Source organism: Botryllus schlosseri, chromosome 7 (genome assembly GCF_051294905.1).
Source record: "Botryllus schlosseri isolate E-star chromosome 7, Bs_hap1, whole genome shotgun sequence".
In the NCBI taxonomy this organism is placed as follows: domain Eukaryota; kingdom Metazoa; phylum Chordata; class Ascidiacea; order Stolidobranchia; family Styelidae; genus Botryllus; species Botryllus schlosseri.
In genome coordinates this window covers 18,384,773-18,402,830 of record NC_137242.1, presented here as the reverse complement: position 1 = coordinate 18,402,830, position 18,058 = coordinate 18,384,773, and the positions used below count along the sequence as shown (strand labels likewise).

General features: G+C 39.8%; 1 protein-coding gene across 5 annotated transcripts in view; it reads left to right on the top strand.

Annotated features, from left to right (window-relative positions):
* Nucleotides 1–11,367: 11,367 nt before the first annotated feature.
* The window catches only part of LOC145442780 (uncharacterized), a 290,597-nt gene continuing 283,906 nt past the window's right edge, over nucleotides 11,368–18,058 (top strand). For 3 of the 5 annotated variants that reach the window (XM_080320766.1, XM_080320768.1, XM_080320767.1), the window contains exons 1-3: nucleotides 11,368–11,926; nucleotides 11,981–12,125; nucleotides 12,184–12,268. In XM_080320766.1, coding sequence (XP_080176892.1) covers nucleotides 11,782–11,926; nucleotides 11,981–12,125; nucleotides 12,184–12,268 — 375 coding nt within the window. In that variant the 5' untranslated portion in view covers nucleotides 11,368–11,781. The remainder of the gene's footprint in view (nucleotides 11,927–11,980; nucleotides 12,126–12,183; nucleotides 12,269–18,058) is intronic. The other 2 variants (XM_080320764.1, XM_080320765.1) reach the window with 2 other exon arrangements.

Sequence of the window (18,058 nt, the reverse complement as noted above, 5' to 3'; positions counted from 1 at the left end):
GTGAAAACCTCACACAACACTTTAATGACAATATGTTCACTGTCATTGCTCGAGGCAGATCTTTGTTTCATTTAAAAGTGTTGGAGTCTAACATTATTCATACCTGCATACCTATTTTATGCAGACAAAAAGTTTTCTCTATAACTTTCAAATTTCTCATTAGTTTGTTTTGTTTCGTATTTGCAACCGTTTATTTACAAATTGCCCTGCTACTATAGTAGGCTTACCATATTTTGGAAATCAAAAAAGAGGACACTTTTTCGGAAATTTGCAACTTGTAAAACCGGAGTGAAATTCTCAAAAATCGGTTAATTTTACCCACTTTGTGATCGGTTGACTAAAAAAAAAAAAAAAAAAAAGGTCATCTCTTCCGCTCAGATCTCAAAATAACGTTATTTACTCCACTTCGCCAGGTGGATGACTAAAAAAAAAAAAGGTCATTTTTTCGCTCAGAGCTAAAATCACCGTTTTTCACCCGTCGGAGCTTCATTTCTGTGCTATTATGTGGCATATCACTCGCAATTTGCTCTAAATCTGCTCTAAATCCTAAAAAAGAGGACAAAATCTCAAAAAAGAGGACAAGAGGCCGTCCTCCGAGGACACTTTCAAAAAAGTCAAAAAAGAGGACAAATCCTCTTAAAAGAGGACGTATGGTAAGCCTATACTATAGTACCGTATAATTCAAAGTTTGTTATTGTTACCATTGTTACAATGAGTATCTCATGGTCTGTAATTTTGATTGTTGCGTCATAATTTGCCTTTTTGATTTTGCTTTCAAATATGTTTAAATCCCTTTAGTGCTGGGGTCGCCCACTCAAAACCGGTCGCGGGCCACTTTTCAATCTCGACATAAACTAGGCAACCACGTTTTAAAACTGTACGTCAGTACAACGCCGTGCTCCTAACATAGGCGATGAGCATAGTGACCTCAAAATAAATAATATTTTAGGAAAGGAATACAAAACAAAAAAATATATTTATCATCGATTTCCTTCTATTTTAAGCCTGGAAACGCTTTTCAGCGACTAAGGAATCGATATTGGGGCTAGCGAAATACGTTGCTAGCTGAAAGACCATCTCCACGTAAAGCTTGATCTTGTGGGGAAGCCCTAAGCCACTAGCCAGTGGTTCTCAAACTTCTTTAGACACGCCCCCCTTTATGATATTGTAAATTTTCGCACCCCCTTATCGTCATATCACAAAATACAACCACGAATGCTGGCAATCCCAACGGAAAGTTTGATGGCATGGAAGGTTATGACTGTTGATGAGAGAATTGTATAATATGAATTCCAGACTATACACAAAATCTGAATGTTATGTAAATCGCGCGGAGCGCGAAAAAAAATCAGTTAACCGCAGCTCCGCGCCCCCGTCCGATGCTTTCACGCCCCCACAAGAGGGGCGCACCCCCATGTTTGACAACCACTGCCCTATGCCGTTTTCTGAGCGTCTCGGTCTTAGCAGTGTTTGGGCCATTGCAAGTCAAGGCAATATGCCCAGCCCATTCATATCAGCTGGTTATTCTCCATCGAAGGAATGCTGTTGTCATCACCAAAGCCGTTTTACCTAGTGATAAATAGTGATTTTGGACACAGAATAGCTTAGTTTGAAGCAACAACAACTGTAACGGTAGTCAATATCAGGATTTCAAAATGGTTTTCTTAGCTTTCTTCCGAAATCTCAAACCAAGCTGCGTGTTGGAGACCCCGGCTTTACTGCAATGGTTCTCTACCGGGGGTCCACGAAACATTTTCAGTGGGTCCGCGAAGCCTCAGAATTTACAAAATGATTGATAACCGTATTTTATTTTATTTTCAAAACAGAGAGATTACGAGGTAGTTTCGCTTCATTGCTGCAACATCTCGTCCGAGATTAAATATCCTACAGTGCAAACTCATTTTCATTGCCAAATTGCCAATAGACTACTGATACAAACATATTACTGTTTAGAGATGTCTTGTTGGGGTTTGTGGAACAAATAAAAAGTAGGGATAGTAAAGTCAATCAGTGTGATTTAAATGTTAGCAAAAATCCAATTTCCTTGGATATGCATAACCACTATTCAAGAACAACTTTGAGATGAGCTGCTAGAGAAAAAAAATTACTAAGATGGACGTCATATATTTTGTGCATCAATTTTAGCGGCATATATGATGCGATCATACCCAAAGGAGTCGTCGGAAGCGTTGCCCTTTATTATACTATTCGCCGCCACATATCGTTGTATAAATAAATTTTCGGCCCTCGTTCATATCAAATCGAAGTCGCGGATTTCCCAGACACGACCGCATTATACATGTACTCTTCACGGAATACATACGCGCACGTTTGCGGGGTATACACACTGAGAAATATTGCACTTATTTCGATTTACACTTGATTATTAGCTGTCATTTTGATATTAATAGAATCGTATGGACAAATATAATTTTCAGATACAATCTATGATGGTATCACACTATTGGCACTTGAGATGTATGCGGTTATGTGACAAGTATTCAACTATTCATATATGCGTTTGATGCTCGTACGAAAGTCTGCGAGAATTCTATTCCCGATTTTCAAATGCAATCTTGAATTGCGTAAAGATAACTAGTATCCGTTGTTGTGGCCAAAAAGACAGAAACTGAAAAACAGCATTCATAGAAACAAACTACAACTGTCTATATAAAATAAAACCGAATATATGATAGTTTATCTATAGGCTACCAAGGGTGGGCAACCTGCGGTCGTAGAAATGAGTTTGTGCGATCGTCAACATGCAAATTGAAATTACGTATTCACTCCCGAATTTTTGAGAGATTTAAATTAATCTTGAAATTTCTTCGCGCTCCGCGCAATTCAATGCGACTTCATTTTTCGATTTTAATGTATAAGCGCTCTTCTAAATTTGAGCCGGATTAGGAATCGTGTGCTCCTTACAAAAGAAATTGGTTTATGGTACATTTCGGCGATTTTAATATATTTCCGTAATACCGACAATCGACAATTCTGATGGGGGTTCAAGAAATAGCAACATGCAACAAATTGACTAATAACAATTGGCGCACTCGAAGATGCATCATCATTTATAATTTGCCCTAACTTTTCGAAAGAACTCCGTCCATCAACTCCACCGGTGAATCTGATCACATGGGCTGAGAAAGGATAAATATTCGATAGTAATATGTGATACTGCTACTATTAATTACGGGATTCATTCGTGGATCTGAAAAATTTCCGCACTTAGCGCGACCGTGCAATCCCAGCATTCAATTATGACATTGCAACTCGCGATTTCGGTGCGTATAATAGGCCGTCATGAAAAGTATAATAGTCCGGAGTTCACCGGGATTAGATATGGACACTGGATAGTTTAACATAGGTTTGTTTGTTTGTTTGTTTGTTGTTCATGGTGTTTGTCGACTACTATGGTCATTTACACCAGGCCGATATTCTTCCTATTTTCCGTAACTGCCGACTTATAGCACGGCCCACCTCTAGGCTTTTGTAAGACACCGCTGACGCGGATGAGGTGGCGAGGAGGAGCCTAGGTAACATAGGTATTTTGCGTCCAGTTAGTTCATTACGACTATGCCCTGGAATGCGGCCGTAGGCTATATATGTAATCGAAATGCGGCAGTGATTAGTAAAACGGTTGCCCAGAATGCCCACCTCTGATCTATACGATGGTTATCAGGAACGCGCATGTTCACGAGATGATGAAGTCAGCTGATATTTTTGACACGCGGCTTACCACATACTTTTGAACAACTCATATATAACTAATATCAGATATGGAGATATGCCTTGTGGGGAGGTTTGTCGTATCTGATAAAAGCCTGCGATAGTATATGGCACGCCTGTGGTCTACGGCTGGCAGCCTACAATGTATAATAAACTGGCAGTAACTGATACGAACGCCTCCTGAGTTAGCTCTTGACTGACAGCTCAATAGACGACAATGTTGCTTTTTCCAGATATAATGTACGGGTGGTTAGTATAATTCGGATAATTTGAGACGTATGTTAAAGCGTAGGCTACATGAGTCTGATATGAGTCAATATATTATATGCGTTACGTTATATACCAGCGATAAGTCACGTGATGTGGTCCAGAGCTGCACAGTGTAGACTTATGGAAACTTTTCATCGAAAGAAACTGCCATACAGTAGGTCGGCTAGAACGAAAGACATAGTACGTTAAGTGAAAGTGGTTGGAGACGCGCGCGTTTTGGAGACAGCATGTTTGCAACGCATTTATTTACGGTATTGGATGTTAGATGTTGATGTCTTCAACGTAATAAATATCAAATAATGCGGCATCAATGAACTTTTACGAGCAATATCTGTTTGCAGAAATGAACAGCAGCGACCTAGCACGATTAGAATGGAATATACCGTGGTTTATATCAGGCAATCACGGTACCCTTCCTTCGAACCGGCAGGCCGAAAAGTATACTGATATGCCGGATGTCATGAATCAGGTAGTCATTATATGAGTTCGTCTAATATCTCTGGGACGTCTGATAGTAAAAAATTGACTTGGAATACAACATATAACCAGCCTAATTCTCAGAAAGCTTTTTTGTACGTCATGCTACGAGATGCGTTTGTGGCGCCATCATTGGTTATTCATGGTTCAAAAATTATTTTCGAGAACAACGCGCTGTCAAATTCGAAAATTATCGACGCATGCAGTCGAGAGCAGTATATTGGAAACCTCAATTGCGGTAATGCGCCTACGCAGATATGTACAAAGTGTCTGTCTTTTTTTTGCAATTTCAAGTATTCCCCTCCAGAAAACCCTGAATTCCCCATTATTGGGAATTCCCCACCGGTAGGGAATCATCGAAACAGAGAGTTTTGGCTAGTATCGCAAAGCCCACTTCTTGCTCCTTTCAAGGATTTAATACATTAGTTGATGCTATCATTGTAGAGTTACTATTTTTTCGTGTGGTAACTTGTCATTACAAAATTAATTTGTCCGATATGGAAGTCGCAATTGGTAGTACACTATGGAAAATTCAGCATATCTATAATTTGCCCTGCTTGTGAATATTTTATCAATGGTGAACACATTTCAGTTAAACTAGTGAAAAAGGCCAATAAGTAGTGGGCAGGTTATAGACTGCATATTAAGATGCCCGTGGAGTTGAAATCCCTGAAATACTCTATCCTAAATTAGGCCGGCAGATGGCATTCAGAACTATATTTGTCTGAAAGTTGACATATTAGCCTATACATAAACGCTCCAAACATATCAATATGCAATGGCAACCTCTGGAACTGATTAGACGCAAATGACTAGATATTAACAACAAGGAAAGCCATTGTTCTTCATCACTCACTACTGTTGACAGATATGCGAACTTATGCTCCGCTGATGAGCCAACAGTGACAACCTTCATTTTATTTCATTTCGAATCATGCTCACCTGGTTATAACAACGGATAAGCTTGTTCTCAATAACTTCAAAATGGGACATTGCATTCGAATAGCAAATAATAATGGAAATGTTTATTAACCTTGTGTCTACAGCGGCAGTCGCGACCCAATCCCAATCAAATACTGAAAACAGACTGATATTTATGGTAGTTCCCTGGCGATTTCGAGGGGGTCATGGTGCCTGTCCTGGCAAAAATAATGTTTGGATTTTCGGAAACAGTGCTACAATAGTATTCAATTATTTACCGTTATAGAAATTTCTGAGCTTGGGTTGTCACCAAATAGCAACAAAGTAAGCTTCGACTCACATCCGAGTGAGCCTACTCCGTTCTGCAGATCACATTACCCCTTATTATAGTATGTGTTGATACAAGCTTTCATGGTTCATCGATAAAATCAATTATGCCATTACTTCGGCTGGGAAAAATGGAGTACCGGGGTGTTTCGATTTTGAATCGAGTACTAGTCGAGTCGAAGATCCAGCATCAGTCCGATTTGGCGTCATAACAGTATGAAAGATGAGGAAGGTTAACAAATCGACCTTTTATGACGCCAGAAAATGATACGATTTACGATAATTTGGTGTCTTCGACCATGCCTATGTCATATCACTGAGCGACATCATGCTGTTGGTAGGTGTATCAGGACTTCACAGATGTGTCATTCCCGCTAACGTTCAATATTTTGTACTACATGTAGGCCTACTTCATGTTTTGTATACAGCGAAACAGTGGTTATTAACCTTCATAACCCTCGGAACACTTGCGCTGTTATGCAAGCCTTAGAGCAGGGTTGTCACACTCAACTTGCGTCGCGGGCCGGATTCAAGCCTTCAGATTGCTCGCGGGCCGGACCAGTCAAAGTGATTCTATGATAAACCTCTAAAACAGTGGCTCTAGCGACGATTCAGGCTGGAGTTCGCCTCGTTTTAGTCGTAATCTGGCGGTAGCCTTGCGTATGCGTTTTGAGGTATGCAAGTGAGTTAACTGTTGATGCGGAATTTGAAATTTAGTGTATTAATATTAAATCGTGATTCGGGATACTCTGAAAGTCGGGGAGCTTTTGAGTCAGAAGTGATACGACCGCAATGCGGACATTGATATTTAAATTACATTTTCATGTATCTCAATCAATCAATCAATCATTTATTTGTCACACCAGTGAAAATCCGGTACGGACCAGGATGACGACGAGGGGCCGCAAGGCCTTAGTACCCAGTCGCCACCTGTAGGAGTATACACATTTCAATCAATGGCACATAACAAATGACAATAAATATACAAAACTACAAAAAAAGCAGAGAAAAAAATTTCAACAAGGATACACGAGCTATAAATATTACAGTTTCGAGACTGCAGTGCAGAAATGAGTCAATAGAGTAGATTATACGGTACTTTCCAACAACAAGACAGTAATTGCAAAATCGGCATTTAATCAATTATACTAATCTAATATATATTTCCGATAACATTTTTTAAATAGATGATCGGGCAAATCTCTGAGGTCTTCTGGTAGAGAGTTCCAGGTAGCGGCACCAATATAATAGAAACTTTTCTGGGAGGACGATTTATATACAAGCGGAAGTAACAAACCATTTGATGAGGCAGAACGAGTGAAGTGCGAATGTACCGAGGAAAAAGTAGTGAAATGATTGTCGAAGAAGGGTCTATTTTGATGGAAGATATTGTGCATCATTTTTGCCGTTTCGTATTTTATGACGTCTGTCACTCTCAGAATACCAAGTTTTTTGTATTCTGGCAGCAATCTACGACGGAAACCTACACCACTTAGTGCCCGTATAGCACTATTTTGGAGAGTGATAATGGGCTTAAGATATGTAGAATGGGTGTGACCCCACACACTGACACAGTATTGTAAGTGCGAATGAAAGATTGAAAAATATATTGACCGCAGACCATTACGCGATAATAAATTTTTTAGCCTATGCAAAATACCGGTGGCCCGAGATAATTTAGAGGTGACGAGAGAGATGTGATGTTTCCATGACAACTTGTTGTCTAATTCAATGCCAAGATAACAGACTGATTCAGTAGGAAGGATAGTGCAGTTTCCGAAAGGAATGGAAAAGGTTGGCTGGGTGCGGATTCGCGGAGGAAGGAAAAGGATGATTTGAGTTTTGTCAGGGTTTGTTGTGAGGCGGTTTCTCGTCATCCACGAGTGAATTTTTTTCAACTCGTGGGAGACTTGGTCCTTCAGTTCTTCTGTGGAGTTTGCGTGTCCAGAAAAACAAGCATCGTCAGCAAATAGAACACTTCGTAAAGACGTATCTATAATATTCTCCCCCATATAACGGTGTCGGATTGTTGTTTTACCTTCCGCTTTTTTTCGGTCTATTTTTCCATAAAAGTTTGAACACAACAACATATTACCATATTTTGAGATCCTAAAAAGAGGACACTTAATATAAATTCTGAAAGCTCCAAGAAAACTGGTGGTTTTGAAATTTTTTCGCTCCTGGAGGGGGGGTGACTGTCGACAAGGTTAAGAAACACTGATTTCGTGTAATCGAACTGTGTTAAGGTAGATTTTACTATCTAAAAGTACGAGCATGAACCGTAAAAGCACAATTTAGATGAAATATAGCAACCATTGCATTGATGAAAACAGTAGGCCCATATACATCGGGGGTATGTTTCGCGCCCAGCGCGACGCAAATTTTGATTGATTAATGAATTTTGCATCAAGATCTGAAGGATATATATAACTATAGAACTTGCTATCCCTATGACAACTACTACACCATCTGTACTGTTGCGCCTTTTTTTCTTCGGCGTCCCCATAATGTCCAACGCCCCCCATATCGCCCCCTGAGTGTTTTCGCCCCTTTGAATTCGAAGTCGCTCCCAGGGGTGGCGCTGGCGACATAGTTAATAACAGCTGGACTATAACAATACCTCACTACACTATGCACGGTTTTATGTATATTTGATATCCGGTATCCTCACAGGGACTAAGAGAATTTAGCATCATAGTAAGCGAATTGATAGATCACGTTGTCACTCTCAAATTCTGCGTCAATTTTGCACGATCAAATATGCATGATTTTATGCGTATTCAAGACTATGTAAGTTTGCGTGGGATGTGATAGAGATTTGGATAAAGACATCATCACAAATTAATTAATATCATCAGTAGGAAAAAGTCGCTGAAATGAACATTGGTACAATGGACACCCACTTCCAGGAAGGTCTAGGAGTGCACACAGAGTTCGAATTTTCATGGAAAATTGAACAAAACATAGTTATTCACAGAAGCGAAAACGCCAATGCGAAACCGTTATTTGCAGGTTACATGGGGAATACGATTAGTTACACAAAAATATGCTTCAAATATCTGTGGTGGCACTGCTGACTCAGTTCTGACTTCTGACAAAGATATCTGGCCATATTTTAATCGTTTATATTCAACCGGTCAATCATCGTATTGTTGCTAATTTCATTGTTTGCCGGTAAAGGTGTTGCTGCAATAAAGCCCCTGTGTTCCGTAATGTAATGTAGTATACTATTGTATATATAGGATTTTTAATAAAGTACCCACGTGAAATACAAGTACATGGATATTGAGGCAACTTTTTGGAATCATTTGACTGTTCTAGCGAGCGAGCCATTTGAAGGTATGAATCCGGCCCACGACGCCAATTGAGTTTGACATCGATGCCTTTGTGAGAATGAATTGTGAATATTCATATATGAATGTATTGTTCGTTCCAATATTCAAACTTGAAATATGTAAATAGTGCGAATTCAAATTATATTCAAATCATTTTTTAAAACAGCGGTTCGTAACCTTTTTATCTCCACGGAGCCCCTTTGGACAACCAAGGACCCCCGCGGATCCCCACACCACAGATCCAGGCCAAATTGAGGTCAATTTTCGTGTAACAGTGATCTGTAATGTGCAAATATTAACTCTAGGCTGGTGATACACAGCAACATAGTAACTTTACTTTAAAATAACATCATACCAATTTTAGTGTTCCCGCTCCGTCGATTTGACATGAAAGAGTATCGAAAATCTCTTTCCGCAAATATAGGTGGTGACGAATGTAATATTAACTCGTAATTCTTCTGACGACACCGTTGGGTATGATCGCAACATATATGGCAACACAATTGAGAACGATATCTTTGATGAACATAAATAGTTCAGCCCAGTCATTTCTCTCTAGCAGCTCATAGTGAAGTTTTTCTGGAATAGCGTTTATGTATATCACGGAAGAAAATGGATTATTGCAAAAAATGTTTTTCCAAAACCCCGACAAAACATCTCCAATAGCAATATATTTTTAGTAGTAGGCTATTGGCAATTTGGCGATTAAAATGAGTTTGCACAGCAGAATGTTTTATCTCAGATGACCATTTTATTTATGTGAGTACTGAAGTTTTAGCAGTAATGAAGCTAAACCGTCTCGTGATTTCTCTAATTGAAACATAATACCAACTAGGTTATCAACCATTTTTTCATATTTGGAGGTTTTAATGATCCCTGAACATGCATCCTGTTGAGAACCACTGGTTTAAAAGTTCAAATGTTTATTTGGATGTATTAATCATAGCTGACTATTATTTGCATGATCGCCGCAATGTAGGTCCAATAAATGAACTTGTATCGCTATTTGCTGAAGGTTTCGTTGCTGTACAATTGAATTTAAATAAACTAGATAACCACAATCTACGATGACACTGAATACCAAAAGGCGAATGGCGAACAGTTGTATTACAATCAGGACCGTAACTGCAGCACCCCAAAACTTCCAATTGGGAGGGGGGGCCGAGCTCGAAGGGGGCCCATAATTATTTCGTGAATTAGCATAAATTATACAGTATTATTTGAAAATTCATGCAACTTTTTCAAAAGTTTTTGGCGCTATGCGCGATTTCAAGTTGCCAAATGTCTTGAATTTTGAGTACTCTTCCCCCAAGAAAAAATAGGCAAGATTTATAGAAATGGGCATGTCGGCATTGGCCATTACCGCGCCACGATTTGCCAAGACATATAAAGTTTTAGGCCATGTAACATGTAACTCCAAGAAGTGGGCCAGGACGATCAGCAGCGAGAAAACCTTGGCCGAAAACGACCGTCCTCATGTTGACAGAAAACTTCGTTATATATAGCCTACAAAATACAAATAGGTTTAATTGTCCATAGGCGGCTAAATGACTGGCGCCGAATATTCCTGTCTTGGCAATCTGAGCCTCGCAAGACAAATACCATCCCGCAGAGAAAAATTATATGCCAGTGAAGAAATACCAATTTGAAATCGTGTGCGTCATTTACTTTAGTAGCCTACGTTTGGGCGATTCTATATATTTTGATGTAGCAGACAGGAGGTCACTAAATAACACCATGTTACGGAGTCATACCAAAGGGCCCTACAGTTTCCAAGACACCTCACTCAACTCTACCGGTAAATCTGATTACGTGAGCAAAGAGGACATGAAATTGATAGCAATAGATATGCAATTCCCTATCTTTTTGACCGATTTTATCATGATTTATCGAAAAATTTTGCGCTTCTCGCTGCCTCACTGCACACTACGGCTAATTTCGTGACAAAAGCGAACAACGTGATTGCGTGTAGGTCTATTACCCTATGGTAGCCCAAGACCCAAGTTTTTTTGGGGACCTGACGAAGTGATGTTTTGTTCCTGCCAACGGGTATACGCCCGAAGGTGTTTAATTATTATTGAGGGGTCCTACCTTTTCTAACACACCTCACCCATAAATCTGATTACGTGAGCAGTGAGAGGATAAAAATTGATTGACCGATGATTCAATCATGAATTATAGGCATTTTTCGCGCTTCGCGCGTCTAGGCGAGAAAAGCTGGCACAGTCAAAGGCGCCCAATGTTGATGACTAGTATGCCGGTAAACAGCGGATAGAGTGAGGGGGGTCGGTTCATCATCATGTGGGGGGCCCAAGACCAACGTTTTGGGGGGGCTGGCGAAGTGCTGTTACGGCCTTGATTACAATTACATTCGCGGTATCTTCATTTCTTCCCGAGTAGTGGTTAAAAGTTCAGGATACCCATTGTATTGTGTTCCAAATCGACCAAAGCGATCAGCTAGAGATATGTTGGGGTAATAGTGCTAGTTAGAGAAATCCTAATCAGATAGGTTTTAGTTTGAAACCGGAGTACTTTGGCATCATCGGAGGAATATTATGAATTCTCGACCAATAAAGTGTTATCTCAGATAACAATCGCAGCTCTGCTCGGCTATGCTGAATTTAAGATGTTCCAGAGCAACTGCCTGTTCGTCGATAGCGCCTGACCAGCATTGACGAGCTATACTTTCTTTTACACATGCTTAGTGTTTCCAACAATTGTCATGGAAAACATAGTTCATCTGCTGCTACTGCTATCTACTACTACCATATCGGTTGGGGTAATTCGTGCCCAAACACTTGGCACTGAAAGTCCGTCTGCAGCTGTGGCGGCGCCTGGTTTGAGCCTTGGAAACGTTCGTAACACTGGTACGTATAATGAGATTGTTCAGTTTGCGTATTTATTCCAAAAGAAATTTGCAGGGAGGGAATTTTCATTGGAGGTTTGGCAAGGAAATCCAGTTTCATGGAAAGAATGGACCAATTGGAGTGGGTGTACCGGATCGTGCGGAGTCGGTATGCAAGAACGCCGTAGAGAATGCTATAGGAGAGAAATACTCCTTCGACGGTAATATTATGAAGTGTTATTTAACGAATAACACACATTGAATGATATGTTTTTTCAGACGTAGGTCGCCAAATACGCGACAGGGTAGATTCAGCGCCATTGTTACAGGAGAAGGATGCTACGGATACGCTTCTCAAGTCAGGGTAAAGCGCATTCCTGCCAGTACTTTGAGCAAATACCATGCAATATACATATAATTTGTAAAACCATTGCTGTACCGCCGATATATAGATCTTACTTTTGTCATATTCAGGAATGAGTGGAATATGATAAATTTATCGATCGCTTAAACTCGTTTCACACGGCCCTGAGATTCACAATGAAAAAAACGCAATAATATCTCATTATCATTTCGAATGCCAAATATAGCTTAAATTGTTCTTTCTATATTCAATCACCCATTCGTAATTACACAAAATGCGACAACTATCCCTTTCTCCTGTTTGTGTCTCGAATGTGATTATCGCTTTTCTGAACGCAGTCAGTCATCGTCACCTGCTACGTGAGTCGAGACAGATTAGATCGCTTGCGATTAGCGACGCGGAGCAGTGCCATCGATGTTCAGTAAAATGTCGTGACGATATAGTGCTAGATCATTCCCAAGAGTCACTTCTGCACCACCATGCCATTATTGCTACACTATACTAGCTGACGTTCTGCGTCTTGTCGTATAACTAATTTGCGTGAATGTTGAAACTGGTATACTTGCTTCACTTTTGATTCCGTAATGTGGAAAGTAGCTTTAGGATATGTTATATCACTTGTATTGAGTGAAAATGTCATAACTATCAGCATTGGTCAATTACGAAGTACTTCTACTTTTACGAAGTACTTAAGTAGTTTACCTCTACTCGCAGTACTAATTCAAGTAAATCTACCTTCCGTTACTTCCATTACTACTTCGTCATATTTTGCGACCTATATACTTAATACCTAATTAGTCAGGTAGAAGCAGGCCGATTACACAGGCCAACAACAACAATTTCGATCGGTATGATATGTTAGATCAATCAAGGGCAGTGGTTCTCAAACTTAATTCTATAAATTCATGAAACGATACCTTGGCAATTTTTGAATGACTCAGGGTCCCTTACAAAATCAGGACATAACTACAATGTTTGATTTTATAGTGTCAATGTAACAGGTGAAGCCGATATTTTGCGACCGATTGGCTATGTTTTGTTGCGATTTTGAAAACGCAATTTTAATATCGAGAATCCCATTCAACTAGTTCAAATTCACATTCATACGACGGTAACTGGGGTCTTGGCCCTCATGGTGCGATCAACCTAATATCTGGGGCACGAATTCTTCATACCCCTCTTACCACTACGAGCGATTTGATCACTGCCCTTTCTACATCCGATTCGCAAACGTTATTTTGCGATTCACGATCGAGCCGAAATAGCTAAAGGCAAACGCAAGTTTTATTAATTTGTTTTATTGGCTTGGTAAACACAAACCACTGTTATGAAAATCATTGTGAAATGGGAAGTTCTTCAAAGACAAGGAATAAAGCAATAATATCAAATTATTTTTTGAAATATGATGTCATTTTCTGAATTCAGGTAATGATTGTCGCTATTCGAATGATATTGAAATCCGTCACACACAAACAAGACTAAACTAAGGAAAAAATTCGCATTTCAACACGGTGAGCATTGTTTTCCTCCGTGCGTCGCATTTGTACCGTGCGGCTCTTCGATTTTATCGGACTATTCGGTGGTTGAACATATCAATATCGAAGGCTCCGACCCTCATCCGTCATCGCCAATGATCTTTTTGGCACCACACTCCTCGGCTTGTTGTGTCCGGGAACGGAAATTGTCATCGCTGCAGGTTGCGCAGCCCTATATTAAAGTATGTCAACGGCCTCCTGCGATGCTCTCATAACTGAGAATACATGTGGAATTATCTCTTTGAAATTATACGTATTTTTTCGGGACTGGGTATATCCACGATGTAATCAAGAAATGCATAAAATCACAATAAAATTTACACCGAAATACTATACTTCAGTGCTTTTCAACCTGTGTGAAGGATCGCACTTGTGCTAATGAAAAAAATTGCAGTGCGAATGGCCGAATGACAAAGGTGGTGTGAATGGTGCGAATGAAAAATGCGGATTAGTGTGAATGAAAATCATGAAAAGTTGCTTATTTTTTTGACGTGGAATAATTCAAATAAACCTAATAGAGAATTTAAGGGTAGTGTAACTTTTGTAGTTTTCCCGCAATTGTAAAAACTTGTTTAACTTACGAAGCACCACTAATCGTAGCTCCAACAAGCCGTAGTGATTTAATGTTTTCGCACTATAATTATTATCGTAACCAAAAACCTGGTTTGGAAGCTGGTGCAGTAACAGACATACATTATATCAGCCCGTCTGAGCCTACGACAGGGTGCAAAAATGACGTCAAATCGACTTTCTGTTTTCTTTCGTAAACAATCATCATATTTAGGTAATGCCTGTTTGACCAGCGCTGGGCACGAGAATACTAGTAAATATCACCGTTACAGACTCTCATTTGCAAGTTACTGTAACGCAGATTTTTACCCCTCGCTGGGTTATTGAAGTATGGTCCGGAAAGGGTATGACTTTGGGTCGACACAGTGTCAAAGCTATCTTTCATTATGTATGTAATATTTATTGAATGTTATTGCACAAAATCCTGCGATAGTGTTACATATCCAAGGTCACTGTGTTGGGCACTGTATGCGATAAGAAAGACACGCAGAATTATTGCTTTATCATGGGAGTTCACTATAAGATATGTCCGACTGATTGGTTTTTCTGGAAAACGCGGTGGAGGATCGTTGGAATGAACTAGTGTAGGGGGTGCAACGAGCGAGTTCAGACCCATGAGATTCATTCATTTCGAGGCCATTACCGTCTGCGTCGGGGCACATAAATATGTAAAGTAGGGATGGTGTACGGGGTTAATCTTAATTTAATACAGCCATCTCCCGGTTAAGTACACAACTTGATCCTGAGTAGTTTCTGCGAACTTATGTGGTAGGGCGTACTTAGCAGATAAACAGCCACCTGGTGTACCAAATTCACAAATTTTGCATTTATTAGCGTAGTCATTCACGATGCGTTGCCCATGTGCAGTTTTGTATGCCATTCCTTAATGCTGATGTACAGTACAGCACAAAAAATTTGTTGGGTACAATTTTCTCGTTCGCATGATGTCAGGTAAAGGTAAGTGTTGGTGGCAGTGAATCCCAAAGATTAGAAGTAATCGCAAAGGTATGTGTGCCGTCCGCTCCGAGTAGAAGACGTCTCGTAAGAGAGTATGGCGTTAGTGAAGCTGCTATACGAAAGGTTTTGAAAAACCGGGAAGTTATTCGAAAGCGTTCTGCTTTGATGTCTTGAGACAACGACAAAAAGGTTCGAACATCCGTTTGTCGGTTTCCTGAGCTGGAAGATATTCTATATCTTTGGATTGATGGCATGCGCCGTGCAAGTGGTCCTATCTCAGCAGCATCCGAGGGAAGAAGAAAGCTAAACACTGTATGTCTCTGGTTGTTTGTGCAAATGCCACAGTAACACACAAAGTTCCATGCACATTGCACATTGACTGGGAAGCCTAACTCTCCGGCCTGTATAAGAAGTAGCCAATTCACAGGCAATTTTTAGTGACGTGAATGAGGTGTTGGAAACGATGCAGACTGAAAATGACACTGACAATGACGCTGGCCCAAGCAACCACTGTGCACCTGTAGAAAACAGCATCGCTTTTCATAGCTTTGAACAACTTTAATGAAGGTGTTTCAAATTGAGGATCAGTTGGGTGTCCTGCCTTACAAAATCAAGCAGCGGATGCTAACGATAATCTCAAAAGAACTTTGGAATGCTTTCAGCGAAGACTGTGACGAGTGACGAGGAAAGCCGAGCAAAAAAGAATGCAAAATATGCCTCAAATGACTTTGCACGACATGTTCAGGCAGTGAACTTTAGTTAAGTTGACGTTCAACTTTTCCTGACATCGCTAGTTCACTGTTTAAAATGAATGAATTGTTGAAAAAGTTGAACCCAGAATTTGTGAATAATTTTTGCGTAGCTTACTTATCTGGGATGCGAACTTAAACGGATGCGTACTTAACCGGGAGTTAACTGTATGTTCATTGTATCATAAAAACCCAATCTGCGCGATTGAGGTGTTGGCTACTGCTGTATAAATTGGTAATGGGGTAGTATCGGTATTAAGTAGGCTATTGTTGATAAATCGTCCTCCCAGAAAAGTTTCTATTATATTGGTGCCGCTACCTGGAACTCTCTACCAGAAGACCTCAGAGATTTGCCCGATCATCTATTTAAAAAACGTTATCGGAAATATATATTAGATAAGTATAATTGATAATATGCCGATTTTGCAACTACTGTCTTATTGTTGGAAAGTACCGTATAATCTACTCTATTGACCCTTCTTCTGCACTGCTGTCTTGAAACTGTAATATTTATAGCTCGTGTATCCTTGTTGAATTTTTTTCTCTGCTTTTCTTGTAGTTTTGTATATTTATTGTCATTTGTTTTGTGCCATTGAATATAATGTGTATACTCCTTCAGGTGGCGACTGTGTACTAAGGCCTTGCGGCCCCTCGTCGTCATCCTGGTCCGTACCGGATTTTCACTGGTGTGACAAATAAATGATTGATTGATTGATTGATTGATATTGCACCCCGTTTTACTATAGATAACTAACCTACGGATAGATGGGCAACACGTGATTCACGGTCGAGAGACCGGATGCTCGTCAGATTTGTTGTCGCTTCATTGGATGAAGCGGCAGGTTGTTGGCCTGATTGACTGTTAAAAATCCAAGTATGTTTGGTGCAGATAGGATATAGGGCAATCAGAACAGGTTATTTAGTGATACAGTACATAGCCACTGGCGCGGCTATCAATGCATTATTATCAGGAGAATATTTCATGAGCAAAACAAGTCATGATATTCACTCTATATTATTAATTGGTTTCAATATTGACTTCGGCTGAGGTTTCCTTGAACAATTTTGGTTTGTATAATCATTAGAGGGGCCATTTTTTGACATGTCAAAATTTTGTCAAAATCGTAGCGTTGAAAAGTTGCCTATTTCTGAGCCTAAAACGTTTTTTCATGCTAAACTACTTCGTTAGTAGAGCTAGTTCCTACCAGAAATGAAGATACGAAGTTTGCTACAATTTTAACATTATGTGGTAAAAACAAACGCCCTAATAATCAGAAATAGGTTTTAGTATGTATTGCTAAATAAAGAGAATATGTTTTCATAATCCAGGCATAATTAATATGGAATAATTATATTTCGAATTACTGACTGAGGATATCATGTGTGCATAGGGCTGGGCACAATGATTCTCGAATCTGAATCGAGTAGTAAAAGAAGATTTTTTCAAGGTGCCTGTACTCAACAGAGTGCCCCCCCAGGCCGACAACCGGATCAATTTCACTTCGTAGTCAGCTGTCAGTCAAATTGCTTCTGCGCACTGTGCTGTGATGCAGCAACCATACCAGTATTTGGATAGATTTTGCACCACTCTTCAATTTGTGACTTAATGCACTATTCAGTTATTTTGGATTTGACCTGGAGAACTTGACTAATTTCAGATTGGTATAATAAGCATTTTGTTAATTATTGAGTCTTGAACGCTTAGTATGGCAAACACCTGCGCAATACGCAATACCAGGATATCTAAGGAAAAACGCTCCATCTTCACAATATATAGGCCAGACTTGGCAAGGTCTGATGAAGAGCGGAGGCACAGACGTGCTTTAACCCGATTCATATTGCATTGGCGGGATCCGTCCAAAGGTGATAATATCCAACATCTACTGCATAAAGAAACGTAAGTTCGACTTGTTTCTTGGTAGTATCAGCTGTGTCTCATAATAATTACTATCTCTACCTTTATAATTGGAAGTAGCCTA